The following is a 26,079-nucleotide window of genomic DNA, read 5'->3' as shown; positions in this document are numbered from 1 at the left end:
CTTTGCCAAAAGCTTCCTCCCTTCTGTTGATTTGCAATAATCGGGTCATTTGAAGTGTTCAGCCACGCACTGATAAGAATTTCATCATCGGCCGAATTCCATTTCTTCCTGTACTTCCTGGCAGGTGTCTCTTGAGAAAGAGGTACATCCTGAGATTCTTGAGACGAGTAAGGAGGTACTTCGTAAGCAACATTGTCGCCAGGTGATGGAAAACTCTTATAAGGAGAGTTTTCTTGGTTAAGAGACTCTCCTTGACTGTTGAGAAGCTCTAAATAACTAGAGGACTGACAGAATGGATTGTAAGAACTCATAGCAGAAGAGTTTTAGATGATGAGGACTCGGAAATGTTGTTGGTTTAACAAAGAAGAGAGATAGAAGAAGATGGAGAAAGATTGAAGGCGGGTTTGGTGTTTAAATTGTGAAAAGATATCAGGTAATAAGTTACCATTCATAATGACCTAACTTACAACAACCTAAGTCTAATCACAATTTATGACAACTGCAAACCATACTCGTACACAACTACACCAATACACAACTTACACAACTACACCAATACACAACTACAAAGCATTCTAGTATCCCATTAAATTGATAGAGGAGATGGTTTAAGACAAAATATTTACGGTTTTAATATATAAGTTTGATCACAATTAAGTTAGATTACAATAAGCAGAGATCATCACCACTAATAATATATATTCTCATAACTTTTAACAGATTTCTTTAAATAGATCACTATTACAAGCAAAGCAATGAATGAGACCAAGTCTACACCAACCAAAACAATTTATGATCAAGAACCTATCATATAAATTTGTTTACCAAATCAATTATTGAGACCAATACAAAGAACAACTAATCAACAACCAAAGCATTAAAAAAAAAAAAATTTACCTCTGACTCAATGATTGTCAACTGCTTCTTCTGTGATTTCCCGTGATGTGTTGCTATCTTTAAGTGACGCTGAGGAAACTCATGAACAGCAAACAATATGCAAGGTATAGTCAGTTTAACATAAAAGAATCAACATTATCCAAACAAAATAACAAAGAGACAAAGCCAGAAACTCATACACTCATCCAGCTAACCCCAAAGACATAATCTAAAAAACTAATTCGAACCAAAACTGAGACATAATCCAAAACCCTAAATCTAAACAAAAATCATCAACATTTGCACCGTAAACCCAAAGATAAAACTATTATCGAGAACAATCGAACCAGAGACTAAACAATCAATGACCAGACGTACCGAATCAGAGGAAAAATAATCGAAACCCTAACCAGAGACGAAGCCCTAAACTAATCGCAGAACCCTAAATCGACGAAACCCTAAACTAATCACAGAACCCTAAATCGAGAGATTAAATTCAGGATAAATAATCGAAACCCATAACCCTAAATCGAACTCTAATAACAAATCAGAGACTAAATAATCGAGAACCCTAAATCGAGAAACAATTTCGAATCCCAGAAACAATATAGCAAACCATAAAATCGAACACGAGTAGAACACTAACCTCCTTTCAATTGATACCGGCGGATAATCTTCTAGATGATATCGCAGATCGATTCGGATGCTTTCGCCGGCAAAACAAGTCGCCGTCGAGAGAGATAGAAACAAGAGAGAGAGAGTCGGAGATAAAAAATAGAAGTCGATGGTTCAATTTTTTTCTATCCCCTACCCAAACAACACAAACAACCGAGAGCATGCCACGTGTAAGAAAGGACGGACAAATAAACGTCCCCTTTAAAGGAACGTTCCTTCGCATAATCACATATTTTGATTTAAATTAAATCGTTTTATTATGAAGGACAGATGAAATATACGCTAATGCAAATGCTCTTATAGATCTTATAGGTAACACCGAGTCTATGAGTTATATAAATTGATTTAGCCGTTACCAGTCACAAACAAGAAGAAGAAATAGTAGTAGCTAGTGTAGTAACAATTTCATTTTGATGTAATACTTACTTTTCACAATTAGTAAATACATGAAATCTTGTTTTCATAAATATAGTTTATGTAATACTCTTCACTATTTATAAAGAGTATGATGTATAGTTTATTTAGTCCCGTAAATCTTTTATTTTGATGTTAGTGTTACTATTCAAAAACATGAGGTCCTTCTAGAGAGTTTGTATACGAGGTTTAAAGTAGCAATTAAAAAGATGGTGGAATCGACATAATTAGATTTTTTTTCCAACCATTGGTAAATCTAGCTATCTGAAAATTTCCAACATATATATAACGTTATCTCATCTTATAGCCGAATGTTTTTAGAAAAACTAATTTCAAGTATGCCCAAATAGATAAGATTCATATAATTTATAATTTTTAATGTGTAAAAGAGTGACAGTCTATATTATTCTAGGGAGAGGACGAGGCTCATGACATATGGACAAGAGAAAGAAAATATAGAAGCATATAGTATGTTAGGGTCGGTCCAAATGAAAACTACGTTTAGGTATGGGGCGGCGAGGCTAAGTTAATTTAACCATAATACTCCATTATCTACCATAATAATTTTAGAATTAAAAAGGTCGCTCTTCTTATTGATAGCTCCACAATCATTCTTTTAAAAATAATCAAATTCTCAAAATATGTTCAGCTTTTAGTTCAAAGAATTGCAAAGTTAGTTGAAACCACTAATAAATGTGAGTTCTAATTTCCTCACAAAGACAGTAACTATATTAACCATGATCAGTTGGTTTTTACTGTAATAACTACATGGATATGAAAATTTTGCTTTTAAAAAAACTAATAGTGGAACAAGAATATATTACGCCAATATCAGTTTCTATTAATAATGAAGCAATGATAAGATTGGTTTAGTATATATTATCATCACAGCTAGCTATGTAATTAATTAGTGAAAAGCAAAACGTCCACAAAAAATTAATCATAATCGTCACAGACAATTCTATATTCATTTTTCATTGAAACGGATAATAAGAACAACCACAAACCTACCAAAAGTAATTCAGTATTGTAATATAATCTAATTAATAATATGTATACGAATTACTCACCATGGACAAGCAAAATTAATAAGAGCACACACTCGGAACTAAACTCTATAGTCTCTATATAAACAACCTTCCTTCATCTCTTCACAATCACATAACAAAAACCACAAAACACATTTTTTCATAACAACAAAAAGTACAGAAATGGCGAAAGACGTGGAAGGACCTGAAGGATTTCAATCTAGGGACTACGAAGATCCGCCGCCAACTCCGTTTTTCGACGCGGAGGAGCTTACCAAGTGGTCTTTGTACAGAGCCGTCATAGCCGAGTTCGTAGCTACTCTCCTCTTCTTGTACGTCACTGTTTTGACTGTTATCGGCTACAAGATTCAGTCAGACACAACCGCTGGTGGAGTTGACTGTGGAGGTGTCGGAATCCTCGGCATCGCTTGGGCTTTTGGTGGCATGATCTTCATTCTTGTCTACTGCACCGCCGGTATCTCAGGTATCGTTTATCAAACCGGACCGGTTCACTTATTTTAAAATTGTGACATTTATAAACGTATCCTTTTGGTTTCTTGTTTATTTGATACCCCAAAACGTTTTTGAAGGTGGTCACATAAACCCGGCCGTGACGTTCGGATTGTTCTTGGCCCGGAAGGTGTCGCTGATTAGAGCGGTGCTTTACATGGTGGCTCAGTGTTTGGGTGCTATTTGTGGAGTTGGGTTCGTCAAGGCGTTTCAAAGCGCTTACTATGTTCGTTACGGTGGAGGAGCTAACTCTCTAGCCGACGGCTACAACACAGGCACCGGACTCGCAGCGGAGATCATCGGAACATTCGTCCTTGTCTACACAGTGTTCTCCGCAACTGATCCCAAACGAAACGCTAGAGACTCCCACGTTCCCGTTAGTATTAATTTCTTCATATTATCAATTAGTAAATTTTAACATGATATGATTATACTTAATACTTTGTGTTACTTTTGTAAAAAAAGGTATTGGCACCACTTCCAATTGGGTTTGCGGTGTTCATGGTACATTTGGCCACTATTCCCATCACCGGAACAGGCATTAACCCGGCCAGGAGTTTCGGTGCCGCTGTAATCTTCAACGAGAGCAAGCCATGGGATGACCACGTATGTTTCTACTCTATATCATCTCTTAATCAAATTATGTTTCTATTGGCTTTCTGGAAATAACAATATATATTTTTGGTCTATATAATTACAGTGGATATTCTGGGTGGGACCATTCATCGGAGCTGCGATTGCTGCCTTCTATCACCAATTCGTCCTAAGGGCATCAGGTTCCAAGTCCCTCGGTTCCTTCAGAAGTGCGGCCAATGTTTGAATTTAGCCACAAAAACCAACAATCATGATAACAACGATTTATAAAATGGTTGTGTTATTATGTATGTACAAAAAATTTGGCAACTTTGCTTTTTAAAACTATGCCCTGTTTTCTTCTTGTTTATTATCTGTTTTAATTGTGGTGTAATGCTTTGATATGTGCCAATGCCAACGTTTGTGTACTCGGAAAAACAATTAATGAAACCAAATTGTTTTGCCTCTTTTTTTCTTCACGTCAATATTTTTAGTTTTACTGATCAAATGTCACACGTACTAAAATTTCAGATGATTACAGTCCATCGCGAAGGATTCAATCCAGCCACAGGTTCCCCTACGGCTAAAAAAAGCTTATTTACATTAATAATTCTTAACATTTACACCAATAAATAAGAAGCATTACTAGTTTAGTTGGTTTTAGAATACAAAACTAGTGTTCAGCTTTTCTTCAAGAAAGTACAAGAAACATATGTTCCTCTTTCCAAAAGGCCCAGTCGCCAGCTCATTCTGAACCCCTAGTTGTGTTTTATGTCTGGCACTTTGTTGTCGACTTGTCGCCCTCGCCTAGTTATATTAGCAAACTCTAAACCACAAGTCAATTGGTAAAATCGTCGTCTCAAATTCAAAATTACTCTACACCATAAATTAAATTTGTGGTTAACACTTTTTGTTCAAGTTGACATTCCCATTCACTATTATAAGCAGCTATACTTTTGTAAATAGTTGAGCATACGCAAGATATAGCTTGTTGGTTCAAATAATTTGCGTCACTTTATTTAAAATATACAAAAGGTCATTTTCACAAATCACAAATAACTACATCAAAGAGAGCCTGAACAAATACACAAAACACCTATAAATGGACACACGTTTGGAAAGATTAAACAAATTAATAAAACCCGATAAAGTTAATCAATCCAGTGTTAATTATCCAAAATTCCAAAAGTAGATCAAGAATCAGGATAAAAAATCATGGTTTAAAATAACTAGAATATAGGAAAATTTTGAAAAATCACTGCAGTGCAGAAAAAAACACTTAGCGTCTTCTTCCGAAGCACCAATATTGAAATTATTGTTTTTGGTTAGTATTTTTGTTGGATATAGGCCCTAAATCCAAAATAAATGTTTTCTTCTAATTACATCCGAAAACTCTCTTCGTCTCTCTATAGTAGTCTCCATCAATCCCCAGATGTCTCAGCTTCTCACATACATCAATAGAGTCAGATTCAGTACCCAGGAGAGAATATTCACATGGTTTCCTTTCGAAACCAGGACCTGAAACAATATGACCGAATGGTGACTGATTTAACTAGAACCACCGACCTTGCTGGTCACCGAGGGTTTGCTTGCGGTTGGATTTGATGCTTCTGTGTTACTACTGGACTGGTTGTCTGGTCGTGTCCAGATCTTTAAATGGCCTTCTCTGCAAGCTGTTATCAATGATTCTTGGGTGAAGATCAAGCCCGAGAGGGGCTCCATGTGAACACGGTGAGCCATGACTGGAGAAAGCTTTGGGACATCGCGCATGCACGGCGCTGGCTGAAGTGTGCCCACTGGAACGATGTTGTCCCAGTGCGCGGACTGACTCCCCGTGCTGTAAGTGGGTGATCCTCCTGGAGGTCTCCGAAGCGGAACTACAATCTCATCCATTTCTAAGTCCCATAGCAGTAACTGTGTGTCCTGTATAGCACAAGCAGGACGAGCCAACACCACAAAGTATAAGTTACTGACACAACATTCACACAAAGTGTGCCAAGGCAATGGAAAACTCACTTTCTAACATATTTTACCGAGCAGATTAACGAATCTATGCCCATAATCTAGCAAATTCCACATGATACATGCTATCGCCCCATATGATCAAAAGAATGTTTCCATGAAAACATTTCACTTCAATTTCCTCACTATCTATTTCTCCTACACTAGGATTATTCTACATTCTTGTGTCCTATTAAACTAAAATACACAAGAATCTGAGCAGCAGTTTATTCACGTTCCTTTTGATGGTCAGAGGTCTATTCTCGTTCTCCAGTAAATATAAAAAACGGAGAGATATTAAGACTGTTCAATCGGTAGTAATAGGTCAAGGCAAATTCTCAACGTGGTACCTGACCAACTGAACCAAACCGATACATGACATTCTCGCCAGACCCGTCTGAATTTGGTGACGACCAATACGAATCAAAAGCCACTCCACTTACCTGTGAGAAAGCAGATAACATTGGTCAAGTAGTGTTTGTGTTACATACAAAATTCACTATATTCCAATTTGAAAACCATACCCATGAATTGTGCCCCTCACCCCACGCTACAACCTTTCGATCTTCCATACTCCAGACTTGAACCAAGTCATCTTCACCTCCAGTCAAAAGGTACTTTCCATCCATACTGTCAGGCCGATCACAATGTTAGCATGCAACAACAATTCCATGGTAAAAGCAGCTTGAGTGAACGAAAATTCAGTTCCTTCAAATGCAATAGGGAAGATTATTTGTCAAAGGATTAGATCCAGTCACCTCCAAGCACAACACAGTAGAGCACCATAATAACTTTTTACACCACACACTAACTTTTGGGTTGAGAAATCAAAAATTCGAAGATAACCTGTACATGGTCAAAAAAAGAAAACGAATGATCAACATTTAAATATGTAGAGATTAGAGAAAGAACTGGAGTCGGCGATAAAACAATAAAGAGCATCATACCATCTCTTCCAACAGTAGCCAAGTATGCTCCATCATTTGAAAATGCAATGCAGTTAATAGCACCTTGACCAATATGCCATCTCGCTCCTGGATTACTCTGCAGGCGTATTTGTGGGAGTGAAAACATAAGTATTATTTTAAAGACAGAAAAGAAACCAATGGAAACACTAGCAAAATCAGGTACCTTGCTATATTTTGCTTTGTCAACTGAAAACTGTGTCGGATCTCTTATAGCAGAAAATGAAGATTCAGTTGCACCATCTTTATTCTGGAAGTATAATAATTACTCTGGTCAGAAGTTAGACAAAATTAGGTAAATGAAAAGTCAAATGCAATAATTTTTTTCCGAATTCAGTGCTTGCCTTTTCATACACGTACAAATTTCCATCGGCATGAGCAACAACAAAAGATCCATCACTTCCAGGCACCCAAGCAATACTAGTACAGCGACTGTTAATAAGAACAAACTTTATCTTATCACATGACACAAATAATATATATATTGTTCCAGAAAGGATATTTCAGCCAGATTTTTGTTAAGTCTAATTTTATCCAAGAAGGGAATCAAGTATAATGTATATTATCTGATTCACTAAATTGAGCGTTACCTAGAGCATATATATCCAGTAAAGTGACAAAAACGACGATAACTAAGTGACCACATCATGTCAATTCAGAAAAATAAAGAAGTTTACAAAGGAAAAAATCTTGCCTGTTATTTACAGAACCATCTTTGTTATAATGCTGAGCATTAACAAGCTTCTTACTGACATCCTGTAACTGCTGTCTTAGTGATACGGTGTAGACTACAAAAATTCACCAAAAGAATAAAGAACAAGACAAATTTCCATCTAGAACATAACTTGATCTCAAAGTTGTACATTACCATCCCCGGAATTCAGCCCAATAAGTAGATCATGTCCATCCTTAGCATCTGGATCAAACGCATGACACATAGGGTTCGAATTGCTAATATGGATAGACTTTACAGGATCCTAAAACAAAGAATATTTCTTTAACAGTGACCAAAACAAGCACATCAAATCAAATCTTAACAAGACTAAAGGAGTAGAAGTAAAGTACCTTGTCTTGCGAGTTCAAGTCACTAATAAAAATAGCATCACCGACATTGAAGACAATATAAGTTCCTTTCCCATCGAAATTTGTATTAGTAGCCGAGGTACTAGAACTAGAGGCAGCGAATGAGGCACCGATTCTCGAACTTGCACCCACGTTTTTGGTCCCTCCATTACCTCCAACAAAACTAAGTGCACGGTTACCATTCCCACCACCCAGTAACCTTGCTGTTGCTGACCGGAAACCGCTACTAGCAGTGAAATTTGACGAAGTACCAGTTGGTGTCGATGGAGCAGGTTTGTCCTTAAGGTGAGCTAGCGTAACCTGACACACCCAAAAATTTCCCAAATCCATCCTCAGAAATTAAAAAAGATGCAAATGAAATGTGCATTTGATACTCCTACACAAAACCCCTTGAGAGGTATACAATTTCACAGTGAACAATTTCCCAAATTTTGCAAACCACATCACAATCACAATTGGAATAGATTAGATTAAACTTCAAATTCAGAGATTAAGACGCACACACAAAAATAAACGAATCAAAGCATATATAACCTGAGTGACGGTTTTGCCATGAGTATAGTGAAGGAGCCCAGAGGGATGCGTCTTCTCGTAGTGAAGCTTGTACTTCCCTTCAGGTGTCTTGAAATACGTCTTGATTCCCGGAGACTGAGAAGGATTCGCCGCCGCCGAAGCTGACGAAGAAGAAGGCCCGGAGGTCATCATACCATTCGAAGTGTTCATCATCTTCGCTCTTTCTTCTTCTTCTCCAACTCTACACAAAAAAAAATCAACAAAATCCCCTTCTTATATCGTCTTCGATGCAAAAAAAATTGCTCTCAAACTCTGTTCATCGTCCGCCGAAAAAATCAAAACGGAACTTCAAATTCTGGATTCTCCCAATGGCTGATTCAACTCTATGAAGAAGAGAATACAATGTTGTTGGTGTTGGTCCTCTTCTCTCCTCTAACTTTGTGTGTATATTTCCGATTTGCTTCTTTTTATTTGCTTTCTTAAATCATCATCATCAATCAAATTGACTATTCATGGATAAATTAAATGTCATCTCAATCAACGGTCACGATCCTGTCCGTGTAATTCAACGGCTAGAGATCTTTGGATCTCTGGGTTTCTCCGAACTCTTCACAGTTGAGGCCCATATACAGTCCACATTATAGGCCCATTATAGTCAGAACCAAAAAAATCTCTTCAGATTCTTGCTGGCGTGAAAGGAATAGCAAATTACATGATGCTTTTACTAGTTGTTTTTAAAAGTCTTTATAAAGTTCAAAAAGCCATCGCAGTATATGCCTAATCACGACCCATGTTAGTCGACAAAAAGATATTGAACGGGTTTAACCGGTAGCCGGTGAAGGTGGTCACTGGTCAGAGGCGGATTAATTGTCCCAGCAAACGTACTCAACCGCTTTAATTTGATTTTTTTTTTTTCTAATAAACCGATCTCCTCTTCATCGGCTTTATTAGTTAGTTCGTACCATCACCGATAAAAAAAAAAAAAAAAGGAAAAGCAAAAACATATATAATTTCTCTCTCTAAACCCTTTCTTTTTCCTAGAAAAGTTGCGTCATTAATACGAAATTTATACCGTCTCTTTTGCTTTTCTCCACCGATCGGTATCATTTCTCATCGCCGGGGGGGAGGGGAACGTTGTGGTAAGGTTTGTAATTGTCTTTGTCCCTTTTTTCCCGATCCTTGTTGTTTCAACCTTTTGAGGTGATGATGATTGCAATTTTATTATCATTATTATTATTTTCTCGTTACCGATCGTTGTTTTGTTTGCTTCATTCTTTTGGGGATTGCGTGTGTGTATGTGTGATGATTGTTTGCTTTTTTTTCGGTTTAATCCGGTTTATTCCCGGTTTTGCTGCTACATCGGTGATTTTTCACGCAATCTTCGGGTTTGATCGCGATCATGTCTCGTACGTAAATCGGAGTCGGTTTTGAGGATACCGGACTTTCGAATTTTGTTAGTTAGCTTTGTTCCGATGCTGAGAACTGAAAGGAGACCAAAATTGGTGGATTAATTTCTACGATGTTTTGGTTAGCTGTTGGTAGAAGTTGTCCATGCTCTGCTCTGCAGCGACGGGCTAGCTAGCTAGTTTGGGATATATTAGCGTAATCTAGGCTTAGCTGGTTTGTATCCTGCAGGTTTCCCCACCACGAACGAACCTCGGGTAGTTGAGAAACTGAGGAATTAACTTATCGGTGATTCAAGTTGTTTGGGAGAGTTGAGAGCTAGTACAACCATAGATTTCAGGTCAGAACTCATCTTCCTTCCTCCAGAACTTTTAAAAAAAAACTTTTTAAATTATAGCTTCGAAACTGCACTTTTCAGACAGATGTTAGTCTCTCATGCTTAGCCTTTGTAACACATAGGATCAGTGGCTACTGGCTGGCCTATCCTTTGCTGTATTCTGATTTGCAGATTTTGTTGTGGACCGTTTTGGTTGTTTGGCAAAAAAAGCAAAGAGGAACTGAACTCAGAGAAGTGATCCAAAAGTTATTAGCGTGGTTAGTTCTACTCCTAATGTTCAGTGACCAATCTTATGGTTGTAAAGGCTTTGTCAAGTTTATTCGATTCAGTTCTTCCGCCTGTTTTTTAGTGGTGTAGGATTTATTCTGATCCGATTACATCTTTATGGGAGTAAGCAAATAATCACTAACTAGTCTGGCCGGCATCACATGTGTACCTGAATGTGCTAGTCATTTAAAGATGCATTCGTCCTATAATGGTATCTGGAATGACATCCTGCCACATACAAGCATTTTATCTGGGTGCACGATGATGTGAAACATAATGCTGATTTCATAAAGCATCCTTTCAAACAACTTACTTTGTTTTACAACCCTTGTGCTCATGAGTCCCGAATTCAGGTGTATGTCAAGGTGCATTGGTGGGTTTAGGATAATAAGAACGCTGAAATAGTAAATGAAGTAGTAAGCTTTTACTGGCTAGCACTTTTGTGGACTAAACCGTTCGCCCAAGGAAGCTGTAGTGTATTCAATATGTGGATCCGAAGAAAAGGAACTAAATTTGGTGTTCTTATTGTATTAGTGAAGTCACATGCTTCATCACTTCCGGTTGGTCTACTTGAAAGGTGTGTGGAGATGGTGAATCAGTTTCTCAATCAAGCACAACAGCTTTGTCACTTGGGGTAGTGTAGTGTATTTTTGGTTAGGATTTCCAAACCTATATCCTGCTAGAATTATTTGCCGGTAGGTGAATTTTTGAGGATTTACTGTAAGCTTATGTCCTGCTATTGGACCTCCATGTAGTTTTCTTGGTTAGTAAACCATGGTTGTAAGTTTAGAGAAAGACATGTACATGGCCTTTATACATACTCCAGATATGTCAAATCTATTGTTTGTAACAAAGAACATTACTTGAGTAGGTGAACAAGCAGTGCATTGATAGGAGCTGAAATGATGATATTAATTGTTTCCTATTTTGCATGGACTTGCTTTGATGCTCTTCTATTCGGAATTTCGGATACAATATATTCGCCCATCCTCTTCTCTATGTCCTACTTGGTTCTCAATAGACTGTTTCTGTAAAATTTATTGACTTTCTGAAAGTGTGTAATTTTATGAACTCCTTGTTACTCTTAACTTTTGATGGCTCTGGTTTGCAGAGGCGAGAACCAGAGTGATGCTTTAAATGCAAAGTCTTCTTAGTTTCCCAATCTTGTTTGCGCTTTGTCTCTTTTTTTCTTTCTTTTGGCTTAACTAAGAAGAAGTACTATATGTCTGTTTTTCTTGACAAACTCTTATCTGTAAGTTATTCTTATGAACTATAGATCTGTACTAGTTAAGGTTTATTTATATTTTGTATAAGCATCGTAAAGTTTCCTGCAGCACAGCCTAAGTCCACGAAACTTGTTTGCTAATGTTTTCATGACATCTGAGGTATAATATGGTAATTCGTACTAGAGTTATCACTGATTTCTTTATACATTACCTTGGAAATGTGACTATCAGAGTGAATACAGATTGGTGTTTTCAGTTACCATTTAGTGCTTCTTGGGTTCACTTTAATAAATACTTTGCATGAAAGAAACATAAATGTGCATTGTAATTACTGGAATATTTTTAAATGTTTTTCTGGATAAATTTTGAATGTTGAGAGAACTTTTCTGTGCAGGTTTAATTGGAACTCAAGGTTGAAGTGTTGTGTAATCATGGGGCACAGACATTTTCCTGGCTCATCCCAATATTTTGATGATGAACATGATCAAGGATGGAATCGTATACACCCAGAGCATCCATATACGAGTCTAGGTAACTAGTCCTCCATATCTATAGATATTTAATCTGTTTTCAATTGATTGAGATCAATTTTTCAACCTCGTTTGCTATGTAAAAGCAATTTGGTTGATGATGCATGTTTATTTTTAGGTTAAGATGTTCCATATGCTTTCACCTATGGGTAGATTGGGTTTCACTAGGCAACAGTTGAATCCTAATAAGTGGATACCCTCGGCTAGTGAGAATTAGGAGGCTGGATTTTATAACCATCCTTGAAACCCTGGCCTTTTTCTTAGAAATATGTCTGGACTTTCTGATTAATATTATCCACCCCATATTTTCTCAGCAAGATCTGGGACAAGTGAGAACAGATCGCATGTTTATCCAGCAGAAAACATATCGAATGAAGGAATGCCAGGTTCTTCTCAGTGGAACTCTTCTCCACGACCAAATGCCTATACTGCCTCAGGTCATAGTGTGGAGAGACCACACTACAATCCGGGGGCTTCGGGCCCATCTCATGATCCTTTCGTGAGTTCGACAGTTGTAACTTTCTCTGCTCCACAGGAGAACTATGTGACGTTTCCAGCTTCCTCTAACTGCAACAACCAGACATGGTCAAATGCTAGTTATGTTGATCAATCTATGGAAAATGTAAGAGGAGCACAAAAGCGAAAAAGCCCGTGTGGTTCTTCTATCTATGAAATGGGCAGTTCAAGCCGATACCACAGTGACAGAACTTCTTCAGACACACCATTCCCCGCGGAATTTCACCTGGGAAAATCAATAAAGCATGATCATGATCCTCATTACATGCCATGGCTCATGAACCAAACTTACCAAAGTAATAATTCGTTGATCAGGGGAGAGGGTTCTTCAAGGAGTGTCCGGAGTCGTCCTACACTTGATTTAGAGACCAGCTTTGATAGAAGTCCGAGACTTGATTCCCATTATGCACACCACCACAGTGTTGAGCATTCTGGCTCAGGTCAATTTCCTGGCCATACATCTCACATAGATAAGGACTGGAACTGTGGTAGACTGCCCCCAGCTCCTAGAGGTATGCAATTTTCAGTTTGTCTCGAGCTCTGAATTTTTTTTTTCTTTTTTATGTCTCTATAACCACATGAATTCTCACCTTGCAGATATAAATGGCTTTAGTCCGGAGACAAATCATTTTCTTCCTGCGAGAAGTGTTGCCAACTGCACGTCTGTTGATACTTCCAGCTATCACCATGGACTTACCGGAAACAGAAACCTTACAGTTTCCCACGGTTTTCCTGGAACTTCAACACAATCTACAAGCAGCAGCCGCTTCTCTCATAGTTCAACACCCACCTATAGATCTTCTTCGCAGGGTTCGCGATTGGGACATGTAGCATCTTCATCTGGAGACAGGTCTCATTTGGTCACTGAGACTTATCCTTCTAGGCATCTAAGGCCACCACCACACATTTCATGGCGTAGCGGTGATCGCCCAGGGAGACGCAGGAGTTCCTATGAGAGGTTTCAGCCTCCTTTCGATGAAGTTGCTCTCCATGAACGGTTTTCATCTGAGGTATGGTATTCCCTTACAGCTACATTATTTTGAGTGGAAGTCTGTCCTAATCCCATTAATTATAAAGATAAGACCCCTTTCATTTACAACTAAATTTTTGGGGGGTATGTAAAAACAGGGATTCATGGACGTAGATCGCCAACCACACTACGATGGATCCAGAAACTCGCCTGATTACCACAGAGACATGAGGCTCGACATCGATGACATGACCTATGAGGTTAATTGCCAAATACTTGTGTTTTGAAACCTCACATAGGCTCACTGATATATATTCTGAATGATTGACACCATCCAGGATCTTCTTGCTCTTGGAGAAAGGATTGGGAGTGTCAACACAGGTCTATCTGACAGAGCTATCTCCAGTTGCTTGTTAGCGACAACGTATTTTCCATTGTATCAAACGGAGGAGCAAAGAAAATGCGCTATCTGCCTGGTAAGATTTGCTTGGCTAATGCAATTTATGGTGAAAGTGAAAAAGGCTAATGGTGATGTGTTAATGGTAATATAAATAGGAGGAGTACAAGGAGAAAGATGAGTTGGGGGAAGTGAAGGGGTGTGGTCATGACTACCATGGGAGCTGCATCAAGAAATGGCTGTCGATGAAGAACTCTTGCCCTATTTGCAAATCCCCTGCTTTACCTGATGCTTCGAAGAACCCATCATCATAAATTATCTTTCTAGTTTTTTAAATACTCAAATGCTTTTAGGTTTATCTTTTCTGTGTGAATGTTATATATATAGAATACAACATTAAGGTTGTCTTATTAGTTGTAAATAGAAGGAACTCCATGATTATTTCTCAAGGGTTATATAATATATGTTATTGCTAATGGCTCTCAAGGATTTCCTAGATGCAAATAGTTGCAGTACACACTAGAACATGATCGACCATACATAAAGCAATGTTTCCTCGTTGCTAATTCGTATTAATGACTTCATGTAGTAATTCGTAGCCCTCACTCTACATAAATACTCTCTGTATGTGTCAACCTGCATGTTCAAACATGGTTAACCTTAATTTTGCTTGAAAAGTTGAGAGTGTGCGTCGTCTGTGTAACCTCAAAGTTTAGTAACTCGTAAATTATTTCTTAGCAATTTGTCGTAACCCGAGAAAACTGCATGCTATTGTTATATACGTTGACACCGTGACGCCATCACGCCACCAATCTCCAAGTACTGATCGAATGCCTCCTTGGTGCTCACCTGGCATAGCTATAGCCTGTAGTTGGCTTTGGAGTACTGTTTGAACTGTACTTTAATTAGGTGATAAACAAAAGATGCTGTCTATGATAAAATACGCTTACTTGTGACTATGAATATCCACTAGAGTTACTAGATAATATATTTGTGATATATTTATTTCATTTTAAGTCTCATTTGGACTCATCAACCTCTTCATATATAAACAATTAAGAACTGAAATATTCTATTTATTCAAATATATTTTTCACTAAAAGATTTATTCGACTTTTATTGGTTTCAAAACTGAAATAAGATGAAGAGGAAATCAATGTCTGTTTACTCCATACTGTATATGAAGAAAACGTGAAAGCAAGTGGAGAATTAATTCAAGACGAGGATGATTATGATCTTGAATTACTACATAACTATAGTTTTATAAACACAAATATAGCCACACAAATTTATAAAAAACGTACGTCAGACACACTCCCAATTAAATACAATAAGGGTAATAATAAAATTTAATTGCAACGGATAAGGCTCTGTTAGGGGATAGTCACAAGGGTCAACTCATCTAATAAGTCACATTCATATATCTCGAAATATATAAACTACATAAAAAAGAAATAAATTTCTGTCTAATATTATGAAGCAATAATACACTAACATTATTAACACATTACCAAATAAGATAGAATATATATATATATATATATATATATATATATTAATTTTGCTTCGGAACGAAATGATAGGAAAACTCAAAATTATTCCGACACGCTTCAAGCATTTCGCGGGGAGAAGCAAGATGGGTCCATATTTTTGACTTTGATGAGAGGCAGAAAGTGATGGTCCAGATCCAAATTCTATTGGTGAAAGATGATCAAAATTATACTCATACATGTATAAGAGCAACTCCAACCATAAAACACCAAAACACCAAATTTTGACACTAAATTTTGTGTTTTAGTGTTACAAAAAGTTTTTTTATCTTCAACCACAACACCAAATTTTACACTAAAAACAAAACTTTTGATTATTATATTATTAAACAAAACTATTATGTATTTTATTACATTTAGTTTTTATGTTTGTTTAGTTTTAATTTTATAATATTATGTTTTCACTATTTTATTGAAGTTTAGTATGAACTTTTAATCTTATTAAATTTGATATTTAGTTTGAAATTTTATCATAATTATTATTTTATACTATATTAATTATAGTAACTAGTTTATATTACTAAATGTAATAAGATAGTTTTAAAAATATTAATGATATATCTAGCTTTTAGTTGATTAACAATAATTTTAATATATTTTTTAATAAAAACATGAATAAAATAATATATATATTTTTAGTGTTTTGTGAACAGTGTAACATTATTCACAAAACACTAAAAAAATAGAGATAGTGTTTGTTTTGGTGTTTGGTTAGAGAATATTAACTAGTGTTTTGCCGTTTCCGTTGGAGTTGCCCTAAGCCTATAGAGAAACCTTTTCCATGTAGAAGAACAAAAAAAGATCGGAGGAAAAAATCATTACACAAAGAATATTGAGGATAAGTGAATTGGCAACAAAGCATTATGTCAGCAAGTGAGTGGATTCATTGGACGGTAGTTAATGGCAAAACTAAAGACCAGAGATCAGTATTTTTACAGCCGCCATAACTAAGAAAGTGGAATTGATTTTTATTTTAGTGGTTATGCGAATGCGCGTGCGATTACGCAAGTGCCTTAAAAGGTCAAACTTAATGGCTTTTAATTATTCATACATTACACCAACGAATCTTTATTGCTAAGCTAACGATAATGCTTTGGTTTATAGTTTATACTATCATATTTCAATGAGAATGTGTTAATATTGACAGCCATGTTAATTTTTGCATCAAACGTATGCATTAGTCCGCTAAACACGCAGAAAAACTCGTATAAAACTTGACTCAATTTGTCCTGACTATTAATCAGATCTAAAAACTACTACGCGTTTACCTAAATGGCTAAATTTAAAGTCATCAATAATCCTAATCCAAACTCTTCTAAGCGATCTAATTAATGCTAATATCTGTCATTAGTAGACTCTAGAGGATCGTTGAACAGCTAATTTAATTATAGGATCTTTCAAATTTGATCAGTCTTCTCGTAACATTCAAATTTGAGACCATATCCAACCAGACTCGAGATAAAAACAATATTGTTTTTTTCAAAAAAATATACACTACACAAATGTTTCGTTGTAAGATCGGATCCAAATTTCCAATTCCCAACAAAATATTTCAACTGTTGCTAAATATACTATTAAGAAAGTTGTACTGAGACACTTGAACTTTATTTGAAAAAATATTTATTAATGTTATACGTAATCTTATATAACAAAGTAGAAAGTCTTCCAAAAATTTTTAACTAGAGATTGACACATGTCAAATGAGAGCTTGACACATGTCCTAAATTAATTAAAACCATTTAGTAATAAACTAATACATGTGTTTTTTCTTCAAATTTAAATACACTAATATAAAATTTAACTAAACAAATACATATTAAAATAAAGAGGTTCAAATGATTCAAATAAGGCATAACACATAAAATTTCAGAATTTGTGTTAAAATTTTGTACAAAAATATATGTTTAATAAACTAACAAAATGCTAACGTGACAATTAAAAGGAGATGGTATGACATTTGAGAGCCTATTTTATTTGTTATAAAAACACATATGTTTACTTATGTTTTCTTTATATTTCACATATGTTTTGTTTATTGTCTTGTTAGTTTACTTATTTATTTTTAAGAAATATATGTTAGATATTAAATAAATGCATATCAAACTATCAAATCAAATCTGATCATATATATATATATATATGATTTTATTATAGTCACAAATCAATAAAAATTTATAAACAACTAAAAACACACCATCCACACATTGCGTGGACAACTATCTAATTTTTAAGAATTTAAGGTTTTTACTCGATACTTTTGGCATGTTGTGTTACAAATTGGGCATACACATAAATATTTTAATGAGTAGTCCAATTCTTTCGTTTGATTGTTGAGAAAATAAACTTTAACAACTCCAAAAATACTGAAGACAAAAAATTTCTAAAGTGAGGCCAATGATTCTGAAGATATATTATTATTTTTTAGTTACCACAAATTTCATACTAATTAAATTTGAGAACTTGTGATTTGATGATAACACAGATCCTTCTTTTTTCGATGATCTTTGGGATAACATTAACATGGCATTAAAAACCCTAAATCCTAAGTATTTCCTACACGTACCCCCTATCAGTTATGGAACGTTCTAATCCATTAGTCTAGCGGTTGTTGATCTTCTGGGTAACAATGGGTTCGATATGAGGAGGTGCGTACAAGAACCGTCGTCTGTGATTATCGTCTATAAGTTGTTGAGTATCAGCAAATCCAGCGGACGGTAAATTTTTTTCTCTTTGTAGAATGATTTTTTGTCATGTGATCATGATACCTCTTGTTTTTCTTCTTATGAATTTCATCTTTTTTCTTTTTCTAGATAATCCTTATGAGGGGAAGACATATGCAGCTGATGTACTTCTGGTGAAAGCAATGCTCCTTCATGCAATTAAATATCGCACGAAGAGGTGTATCCTTCACAACATCATATCTCACTCTGACCCCCGTGCTACATCCTTATGGCGTTGGGTGACAAAGACTACCGTTCTACTCTAAAAAAGTAGAATTGAAGTGATCTAACTAATGCTAATACATGTCATTAGTCGACTAAAGATTGTTGAACAGCTATTTAATTATAGGATCTTTCAAATATGATCAGACTTCTCGTAACATTCATATTTAACCATTGAATAACAATTAACCATTATTTCTTAAGCGGCACCGAGTTTGAGACCATATCCAACCAGATTAGAACAATATTGTTTTTTTCAAAAAAATATACATTACACAAATGTTTATTTGTAAGATCAGATCCAAATTTCCAATTTCCAACAAAACATTCAACTATTGCTAGATATACTATTAAGAAAGTTGTACTGAGATGCTTGAACTTTATTTGAAAAAATATTTATTAATGTTATACATAATCTTATATAATAACGTAGGGAGTCTTCAAAAAACCTTCAACTAGAGATAGATACATGTCCCATGAGAGCTTGACACATGTCCTAAATTAATTAAAATCATTTAGTAATAGACTAATACATGTGTCTTTTTCCTCAAATTTAAATACACTAATATATAATTTAACTAAACAAATACATATTAAAAAAGAGGTTCAAATGATTCAAATAAGGCATAGCACATGAAACTTGAAAATTTGTATTAAAATTAGTTTGTAGATATTTCATATTTTTATATTTAAAGAGGTTCAAATTATTTAAATAAGGTATAGCACATGAAACTTGAAAATTTGTATTAAAATTAGTTTGTAGATATTTCATATTTTTATATTTAAAGAGGTTCAAATTATTTAAATAAGGTATAGCACATGAAACTTACGAATTTGTGTTAAAATTTTATACAAAGATAAATGTTTAATAAACTAACAAAATGCTAACGTGACAATTAAAAGGAGTTGATATGACATTTGAGAATCTATTTTATTTGTTATACACATATGTAAAAGTATTTTACTTATGTTTTATTTATATTTCACATATGTGTTTATTTATTGTCTTGTTAGTTTACTTATTTATTTAAAAAAAAATATGTAAGATATTAAATAAATGCATACCAAACAATCAAATCAAATTTGATCATGTATATATATATATATATATATATGATTTTATAATACTCACAAATCAATAAAAATTTATAAACAACTAAAAATGCATCATCCACGCATCGCGTGAACAACTATCTAGTTTTTAAAAATTTAAGGTTTTTACTCAATACTTTTTGCATGATGTGTTACAAATTGGGCCATGCACATAAATATTTTAATGAGTAGTCCAATTCTTTCGTTTGATGTTTGAGAAAATTAACTTTAACAACTCCAACAGTCCCGAAGACATAAAGTTTCTAAAGTGAGGCTAATGATTCTAAATTTGTAACGATATCTTAACGGAAAGTAAGAAGCCTGTAAGTCTGGTAGAATATGTTTAGAATTGTGGTCGTGCACACTTTACCAGTTCAGCAGGTAGCACGGTAGCAGCATCAAAGGCTTATGAGTTTTTTTATGTTTAGTAAATTTAATTAATTAACTTAATTATAACCATAATGAAAATAATAGGCGAAATATAGTATAAAGCTATAGATTAGTATGGTGGTTAGTTATTAAGAAAGTTGGAAGTGGACGTGTATAGTATTCATAATCATTTGCAAACAATTATATTCTGTAATAATTTTGATTTTAAGAACTCTTTCAAATGTTCATATTAGATCTCTTCGTTTACTTCTCGTGGAACATGGAATTGTTTAAAGATGATGGCTAACTAATGTAGTCTATGAAGAAAATATAGAACAGGAATGTAACAAAAGAAAGTGAATAGCCAAACTAATAAACTAGTACTACTACTACTTTTGTACTATTTATTATCGAATAAAATTTTGAAATCGAGTCTCACTGAATTCACATGTCCAACAACTATTGAGTTCAGACTTCAGATAACTATAGCTAGTGGTTATATATTTGAGTATTAATATGTGTTTAGAATAATGAAGAAACCCCCTGATTATTGAGAAAAAAAAAATAATAGCGACTGCAACCACTATGACTAAAAAATACTTAATTATATAATACACGATTAAGAGAGGTTCTCAAACTCTATATAACCCTACATTGGAACACATAGAGACACACACCAATAATTTACTAGTAGAAAAAAGAGAAAGAGAGCAATGGCCAGTGCAAAGCCCTTCTGCCTCCTCGGCTTCTTTTGTCTGTTATTACAGTTATTCTCCTTCATCCATATCGGTAAATACACTCTTCCCTCATCTAATCACGTTATGCCATGTGTCTCCATGGTTCACTACTTTCATTTTCCACCGTTAAAAATTGATCAACATTTATTTTTGATTTTTAGTGATCGCTAGTAAACGCAGATCTAACATAATAACAAAAAAAAAATGTAGGAAATGGGGAGTTGGAGATGAACTATTACAGAGAGAGTTGTCCAAAAGCGGAAGAGATAATAAGACAACAAGTCGAGACGCTTTACTACAAACACGGCAACACTGCCGTATCTTGGCTCCGTAACCTCTTCCATGACTGTGTCGTCAAGGTTTATTATTAATCAACTCTTTTAGTTTTACATATTCACCATAATGAGTAATACGACATAAATACATATATTAATGTTCGTGTGTTATTTATTTTATTTTGTAGTCGTGTGATGCGTCGCTGCTGCTGGAGACAGCGAGAGGTGTGGAATCTGAGCAGAAATCCACGAGGAGTTTCGGTATGAGAAACTTTAAGTACGTTAAGATTATCAAAGACGCACTTGAGAAAGAGTGTCCTTCCACCGTCTCTTGCGCTGATATCGTCGCTCTCTCTGCTAGAGACGGTATTGTCATGGTGCGTTTTAGGCAATTTTTTTTACATGCATTTTACATTTAATTCTAATAATAAATGGCCAAAGATAGAGATGATTAATAGTTTTTGTTAATTTTTTTGTTAATTATTGTCTGGTGATATTAATAGTTGAAAGGGCCAAAGATAGAGATGATTAAGACAGGAAGAAGAGACAGCAGAGGAAGCTACTTGGGAGATGTTGAGACTCTTATCCCTAACCACAATGACTCTCTCTCCTCTGTTCTCTCCACCTTTGACTCCATTGGTATCGATGTTGAAGCCACCGTCGCTCTCTTAGGTATCCTTTTAACGACATATATCACTATAATTAAACCGGCCACGGCCAGTAACACTTAACTAGGATGGCATTTCCACGGTTTAGTTCAAACGAAAATTTTGAAAAGAGAAGAGTTTAGTTCGATCTAAAAACAATATATTTGATTATTAATCTTGGTTTGGTTGTCTTAGATAAATCACAATTTTTTTACATTAATTTTAAATTTAGGAAAGTATACAATAATTTATAATCTGGAAATTGACTTTAACAGTTAAAATTTTGTATGTTTCCGATCATTGTAAAGAAAATTTGTTTTGTTATATAAATTTGGTATTGATTCGGTGTTTGAGATAATGTCTAACNTTACATGCATTTTACATTTAATTCTAATAATAAATGGCCAAAGATAGAGATGATTAATAGTTTTTGTTAATTTTTTTGTTAATTATTGTCTGGTGATATTAATAGTTGAAAGGGCCAAAGATAGAGATGATTAAGACAGGAAGAAGAGACAGCAGAGGAAGCTACTTGGGAGATGTTGAGACTCTTATCCCTAACCACAATGACTCTCTCTCCTCTGTTCTCTCCACCTTTGACTCCATTGGTATCGATGTTGAAGCCACCGTCGCTCTCTTAGGTATCCTTTTAACGACATATATCACTATATTTAAACCGGCCACGGCCAGTAACACTTAACTAGGATGGCATTTCCACGGTTCAGTTCAAACGAAAATTTTGAAAAGAGAAGAGTTTAGTTCGATCTAAAAACAATATATTTGATTATTAATCTTGGTTTGGTTGTCTTAGATAAATCACAATTTTTTTACATTAATTTTAAATTTAGGAAAGTATACAATAATTTATAATCTGGAAATTGACTTTAACAGTTAAAATTTTGTATGTTTCCGATCATTGTAAAGAAAATTTGTTTTGTTATATAAATTTGGTATTGATTCGGTGTTTGAGATAATGTCTAACGATAGAGACGGAAGTGAAAGATATATCGTATAATTTTTTTTTTAGAGATATGAATTCTTAAATAAAATTGATATTGTTATTGATCAGTCAATTTATATTACCGTAGGTGCTCACTCAGTGGGTAGGGTCCATTGCGTTAATCTAGTGCACCGACTATACCCAACGATTGACCCGACGCTCGACCCAAGTTACGCTCTTTACTTGAAAAAACGTTGCCCAACTCCAACACCTGACCCGAACGCCGTCTTGTACTCCCGCAACGATCGTGAGACCCCTATGGTTGTGGACAACATGTATTACAAGAACATCATGGCCCATAAGGGGCTTCTTGTGATTGATGATGAGCTAGCCACCGATCCGAGGACCGCACCGTTTGTGGCCAAGATGGCTGCGGACAACGGTTACTTCCACGAGCAGTTCTCACGTGGCGTCAGGCTCTTGTCCGAGACCAACCCGCTTACCGGAGACCAAGGCGAGATCAGGAAGGATTGTCGTTATGTGAACTAGTATTGGTTATAACTTATAATGCATGTGAAAGACAATAATCATATGAATTTATGTATTTAAATGTTTTGGATTCAATAAGAAGAAGAAACACCAAAACCGTTGTGGATTGAGATATGTTTGTATCGTCTTAAGGTTCCGATGGTATTTTTATATTTTGTCATGTGTTGGTGTATATCCCGTGAGTGATTTTGCAACTACCGATTCGGACTTATTCGAATTTTAGTTCTAAGTTATATAAATAGTGGTACCAACCCATATGTAAATTAAGCAGAATGGTTAGATTTTAAATTCTCTAAAACCAGACGATAAAACTATTTGAAATCATCTAAACCTATACTACAAATCTATCTTAATACATAGATATAGATTTTTAAACTTTTGTTGTTGTCTACAATGTCGACCTATTTGAAGTTTATGCCTCTCAACAAGAACAAGATAGCTAGAGATCAATTTCGGGGAATATAATTAGATAATGTCGTCGGCTCCAAGCCAAATCATGATCGTGTTTGTTTAGTTGTGAGATGCCAAACGAGTTGGGTACTTCTCCATGTGTCTCCGTTGACTCTTTTTACGATCTCTCCCATTATTGTAAGAGTTTTAAATAATTTGTTTCTTTTTAATTATCGACGAATAGTTTGGTCAGTCTCATTTGGTGTCTAATTAATAGACCTAATTATTTGTATAAGAAAATGGCAAATATTATTATTTTATTAACATATAAGATAGTACCAAGATATAGAAGTCATCTATTCAAAACCAATTGATAGAACTATAGAAGTCAAATCACATGCGAAGTAAAATCATGGAGTCAAACTATATAATCACTAGTTTAATCAAATTATTACAAAGGATCTAACGCAATTAATACGATACAACGACGCGTATATATAATAAATAATATTGTTGAATCTTTATTCATACTATAGTTGAAGAGAATTGTTATGAACTTATGATGAACGTTGGTACGTGAGCGATGAGCGAACAATGGCACTTCCCCTTCTGTTCAAATGATACTTAATTAACATTCTTGATGAATAAATTATTATTATTCTTATTATTAACAAGACAACTAAATGAATGATTTGGTTAAAATTTTTTATAGAACTGTAAAAAAAAACAAAACAAAGTTCGCATGACACTTAGAGTTGTTGATTATGTAAGCACCAATTAATTTTTCCCTTCTTCTCTTCAGTCTTTAAACTTTTCTAGACTTAATGACAAGCATTTGGGATCATATAGCACAATTCGCTATACGAAGCAGAGGCAGAAGAGGGTTGATGACTAGATGATACCTGACTGAGAGGCAACAATTGCTATAATACATTAAACATATTTTAAATTAGGTTTTAAGGTTTTTAAAAAAAAAAATGTTTTAAGTGAGGAGGAAGGATATACATACATTAGCTAAGCCAACTATAAGAAATTTTGAAAGTCAATTGTGCCCTGATTGTTATGTAATGTTATTTATTGGGCCTCTCTACATTTACTTACTTGGATGCAAATGAATTAAATACTATATTTTATTTTATTTTATTTGTCTATTTTTTTTGGTCTTATGTCTGAATCTCTTCTTGTCGGAAACACAGATCTCAGTTTCTTATAGAATCTCCGACTCGTTTCTTTGCCACATCGGGGTCTCGTAGATTCGGATCGTAGGTATGAGCAGTCAAGGTTCCGCCGGAAAGGTACCTCTCCATTTTTTTTTTTTTTATAGTAATTTCGATGAAATCGATCCATAATTGGTTTATGTTATGGTTTAATCTCATTTATATTGATAGAGAAGATTATCTGAATTTCGCTGTTAGCTTGTCGTATTGTCTTGATCTTGTTGATCCTTTCGCACTGCATTGTTTATTTTGAAACATGATCTGGAAAGTTAACAGAGGATTTCAATTGTGTTCTCCTTATGGATTAGTGTCAAAGTGTTAAGATTTCACTGTGCCCCAGTTTGCTGTGATAGATTTCACTATTTGTACATGATGCTGCTAATTTGTATCAAGAAATCAAAAGCTTGATAGTGTTGGTTTCGTTATGCTGTCTTGCATGCTACCATAAATCTCACATTGGTATGAAGAATTTTTGTATACATTGTTGTGAATTTACAGGCGGCTGTTGAAGCCAAAGGATTGAACCCGGGATTGATAGTGTTGCTTGTTGTTGGAGGTCTGCTTGTGACATTCCTGATTGCCAATTACGTGATGTACATGTATGCTCAGAAGAATCTACCCCCAAAGAAGAAGAAGCCCGTCTCCAAAAAGAAGCTCAAGCGTGAGAAGCTCAAGCAGGGAGTCCCTGTGCCCGGTGAATAGTACCACCAGTTTACTTTTTTCTTGTATTGAAAATGTCAATGAGACTTTTATATGGAGTGTAGAAACGACCCTTGTTTTGCTTTCGGTAGACTTCACAAAGATTTGAATATCAGCTTTTGGTTATCCCTTCACATATATTTTGGTAGCAGTTCTCGTAGAATCTCTCATGATCACTTAACTTTATTTGTCCATATATTGTTGGCTTTGTCGATCCAAAGGTTTTGCTTAATACTCTTACGTTTAAAGGTTAAACCAATCCAGTTTTCGTTATTTCAAGGCTCGGCGAATTGTGAAACAAATGAACATTCCAGACCACATGAAAACAAGTTCGTAACAATAAAGATATATATGTTCGTTTTCGAGAAAAAAAAAAAAAAAAAAAAA

The 26,079-nt window shown here is 35.0% G+C and overlaps 5 protein-coding genes across 18 annotated transcripts; 4 read left to right on the top strand and 1 right to left on the bottom strand.

Moving 5' to 3' along the window:
- Positions 3,092 to 4,545, top strand: LOC104792502 (aquaporin PIP2-2-like). Its single transcript, XM_010518673.1, has 4 exons — positions 3,092 to 3,477; positions 3,584 to 3,879; positions 3,969 to 4,109; positions 4,204 to 4,545. Exons 1-4 carry the CDS (start codon positions 3,177 to 3,179, stop codon positions 4,321 to 4,323), a joined length of 858 nt encoding a protein of 285 aa, XP_010516975.1. The 5' UTR covers positions 3,092 to 3,176; the 3' UTR covers positions 4,324 to 4,545.
- On the bottom strand, positions 5,281 to 9,103 carry LOC104792501 (dystrophia myotonica WD repeat-containing protein). Its single transcript, XM_010518672.2, has 11 exons — positions 8,660 to 9,103; positions 8,108 to 8,425; positions 7,911 to 8,019; positions 7,737 to 7,830; positions 7,387 to 7,474; positions 7,209 to 7,292; positions 7,025 to 7,121; positions 6,836 to 6,923; positions 6,602 to 6,707; positions 6,428 to 6,520; positions 5,281 to 5,999 (listed from the first exon to the last, which is right to left on the bottom strand). The coding sequence occupies exons 1-11, from the start codon at positions 8,849 to 8,851 to the stop codon at positions 5,625 to 5,627; spliced, it is 1,644 nt and encodes a 547-aa protein (XP_010516974.1). The 5' UTR covers positions 8,852 to 9,103; the 3' UTR covers positions 5,281 to 5,624.
- Positions 9,431 to 14,763, top strand: LOC104792499 (probable E3 ubiquitin-protein ligase RHG1A). Of its 14 annotated transcripts, XM_010518663.2 has the most exons (11): positions 9,431 to 9,782; positions 10,274 to 10,382; positions 10,502 to 10,636; positions 10,729 to 10,857; positions 11,000 to 11,223; positions 12,267 to 12,403; positions 12,717 to 13,430; positions 13,516 to 13,928; positions 14,047 to 14,148; positions 14,227 to 14,364; positions 14,444 to 14,763. In XM_010518663.2, exons 5-11 carry the CDS (start codon positions 11,132 to 11,134, stop codon positions 14,597 to 14,599), a joined length of 1,752 nt encoding a protein of 583 aa, XP_010516965.1. In that variant the 5' UTR covers positions 9,431 to 9,782; positions 10,274 to 10,382; positions 10,502 to 10,636; positions 10,729 to 10,857; positions 11,000 to 11,131; the 3' UTR covers positions 14,600 to 14,763. The 14 variants fall into 14 exon arrangements, with proteins under 14 accessions (XP_010516965.1, XP_010516964.1, XP_010516966.1 ...); XM_010518662.2 differs by having other exon boundaries at positions 9,431 to 9,777; positions 10,729 to 11,223; XM_010518664.2 differs by having other exon boundaries at positions 10,551 to 10,636; positions 10,729 to 11,223.
- On the top strand, positions 20,903 to 23,546 carry LOC104792498 (peroxidase 21-like). Its single transcript, XM_010518658.2, has 5 exons — positions 20,903 to 21,027; positions 21,186 to 21,334; positions 21,439 to 21,627; positions 21,754 to 21,922; positions 22,986 to 23,546. Exons 1-5 carry the CDS (start codon positions 20,952 to 20,954, stop codon positions 23,384 to 23,386), a joined length of 984 nt encoding a protein of 327 aa, XP_010516960.1. The 5' UTR covers positions 20,903 to 20,951; the 3' UTR covers positions 23,387 to 23,546.
- On the top strand, positions 24,877 to 25,830 carry LOC104792496 (DNA-binding protein S1FA2). Its single transcript, XM_010518657.2, has 2 exons — positions 24,877 to 25,071; positions 25,492 to 25,830. The coding sequence occupies exons 1-2, from the start codon at positions 25,045 to 25,047 to the stop codon at positions 25,693 to 25,695; spliced, it is 231 nt and encodes a 76-aa protein (XP_010516959.1). The 5' UTR covers positions 24,877 to 25,044; the 3' UTR covers positions 25,696 to 25,830.

This window comes from Camelina sativa, chromosome 6 (genome assembly GCF_000633955.1).
Source record: "Camelina sativa cultivar DH55 chromosome 6, Cs, whole genome shotgun sequence".
Classification (NCBI taxonomy): Eukaryota; Viridiplantae; Streptophyta; class Magnoliopsida; order Brassicales; family Brassicaceae; genus Camelina; species Camelina sativa.
Note: the sequence above shows the minus strand (reverse complement) of the source record. Positions and strands in the feature narration are given on the sequence as shown.

Coding starts and splice junctions, on each gene's coding strand:
- LOC104792502 (XM_010518673.1), top strand. CDS start 3,177: ATGGCGAAAGACGTGGAAGGACCTGAAGGATTTCAATCTAGGGACTAC. Junction 3,478..3,583: donor CTGCACCGCCGGTATCTCAG/GTATCGTTTATC, acceptor ACGTTTTTGAAG/GTGGTCACATAAACCCGGCC. Junction 4,110..4,203: donor GCAAGCCATGGGATGACCAC/GTATGTTTCTAC, acceptor ATATAATTACAG/TGGATATTCTGGGTGGGACC.
- LOC104792501 (XM_010518672.2), bottom strand. CDS start 8,851: ATGATGAACACTTCGAATGGTATGATGACCTCCGGGCCTTCTTCTTCG. Junction 7,475..7,736: donor GATGGTTCTGTAAATAACAG/GCAAGATTTTTT, acceptor TCTTATTAACAG/TCGCTGTACTAGTATTGCTT. Junction 6,708..6,835: donor CTACTGTGTTGTGCTTGGAG/GTGACTGGATCT, acceptor TCGGCCTGACAG/TATGGATGGAAAGTACCTTT.
- LOC104792499 (XM_010518662.2), top strand. CDS start 11,132: ATGTGGATCCGAAGAAAAGGAACTAAATTTGGTGTTCTTATTGTATTA. Junction 13,929..14,046: donor ATGAACGGTTTTCATCTGAG/GTATGGTATTCC, acceptor ATGTAAAAACAG/GGATTCATGGACGTAGATCG. Junction 14,149..14,226: donor TCGATGACATGACCTATGAG/GTTAATTGCCAA, acceptor GACACCATCCAG/GATCTTCTTGCTCTTGGAGA.
- LOC104792498 (XM_010518658.2), top strand. CDS start 20,952: ATGGCCAGTGCAAAGCCCTTCTGCCTCCTCGGCTTCTTTTGTCTGTTA. Junction 21,028..21,185: donor ATTCTCCTTCATCCATATCG/GTAAATACACTC, acceptor AAAAAAATGTAG/GAAATGGGGAGTTGGAGATG. Junction 21,923..22,985: donor AGCCACCGTCGCTCTCTTAG/GTATCCTTTTAA, acceptor ATATTACCGTAG/GTGCTCACTCAGTGGGTAGG.
- LOC104792496 (XM_010518657.2), top strand. CDS start 25,045: ATGAGCAGTCAAGGTTCCGCCGGAAAG. Junction 25,072..25,491: donor GTCAAGGTTCCGCCGGAAAG/GTACCTCTCCAT, acceptor GTGAATTTACAG/GCGGCTGTTGAAGCCAAAGG.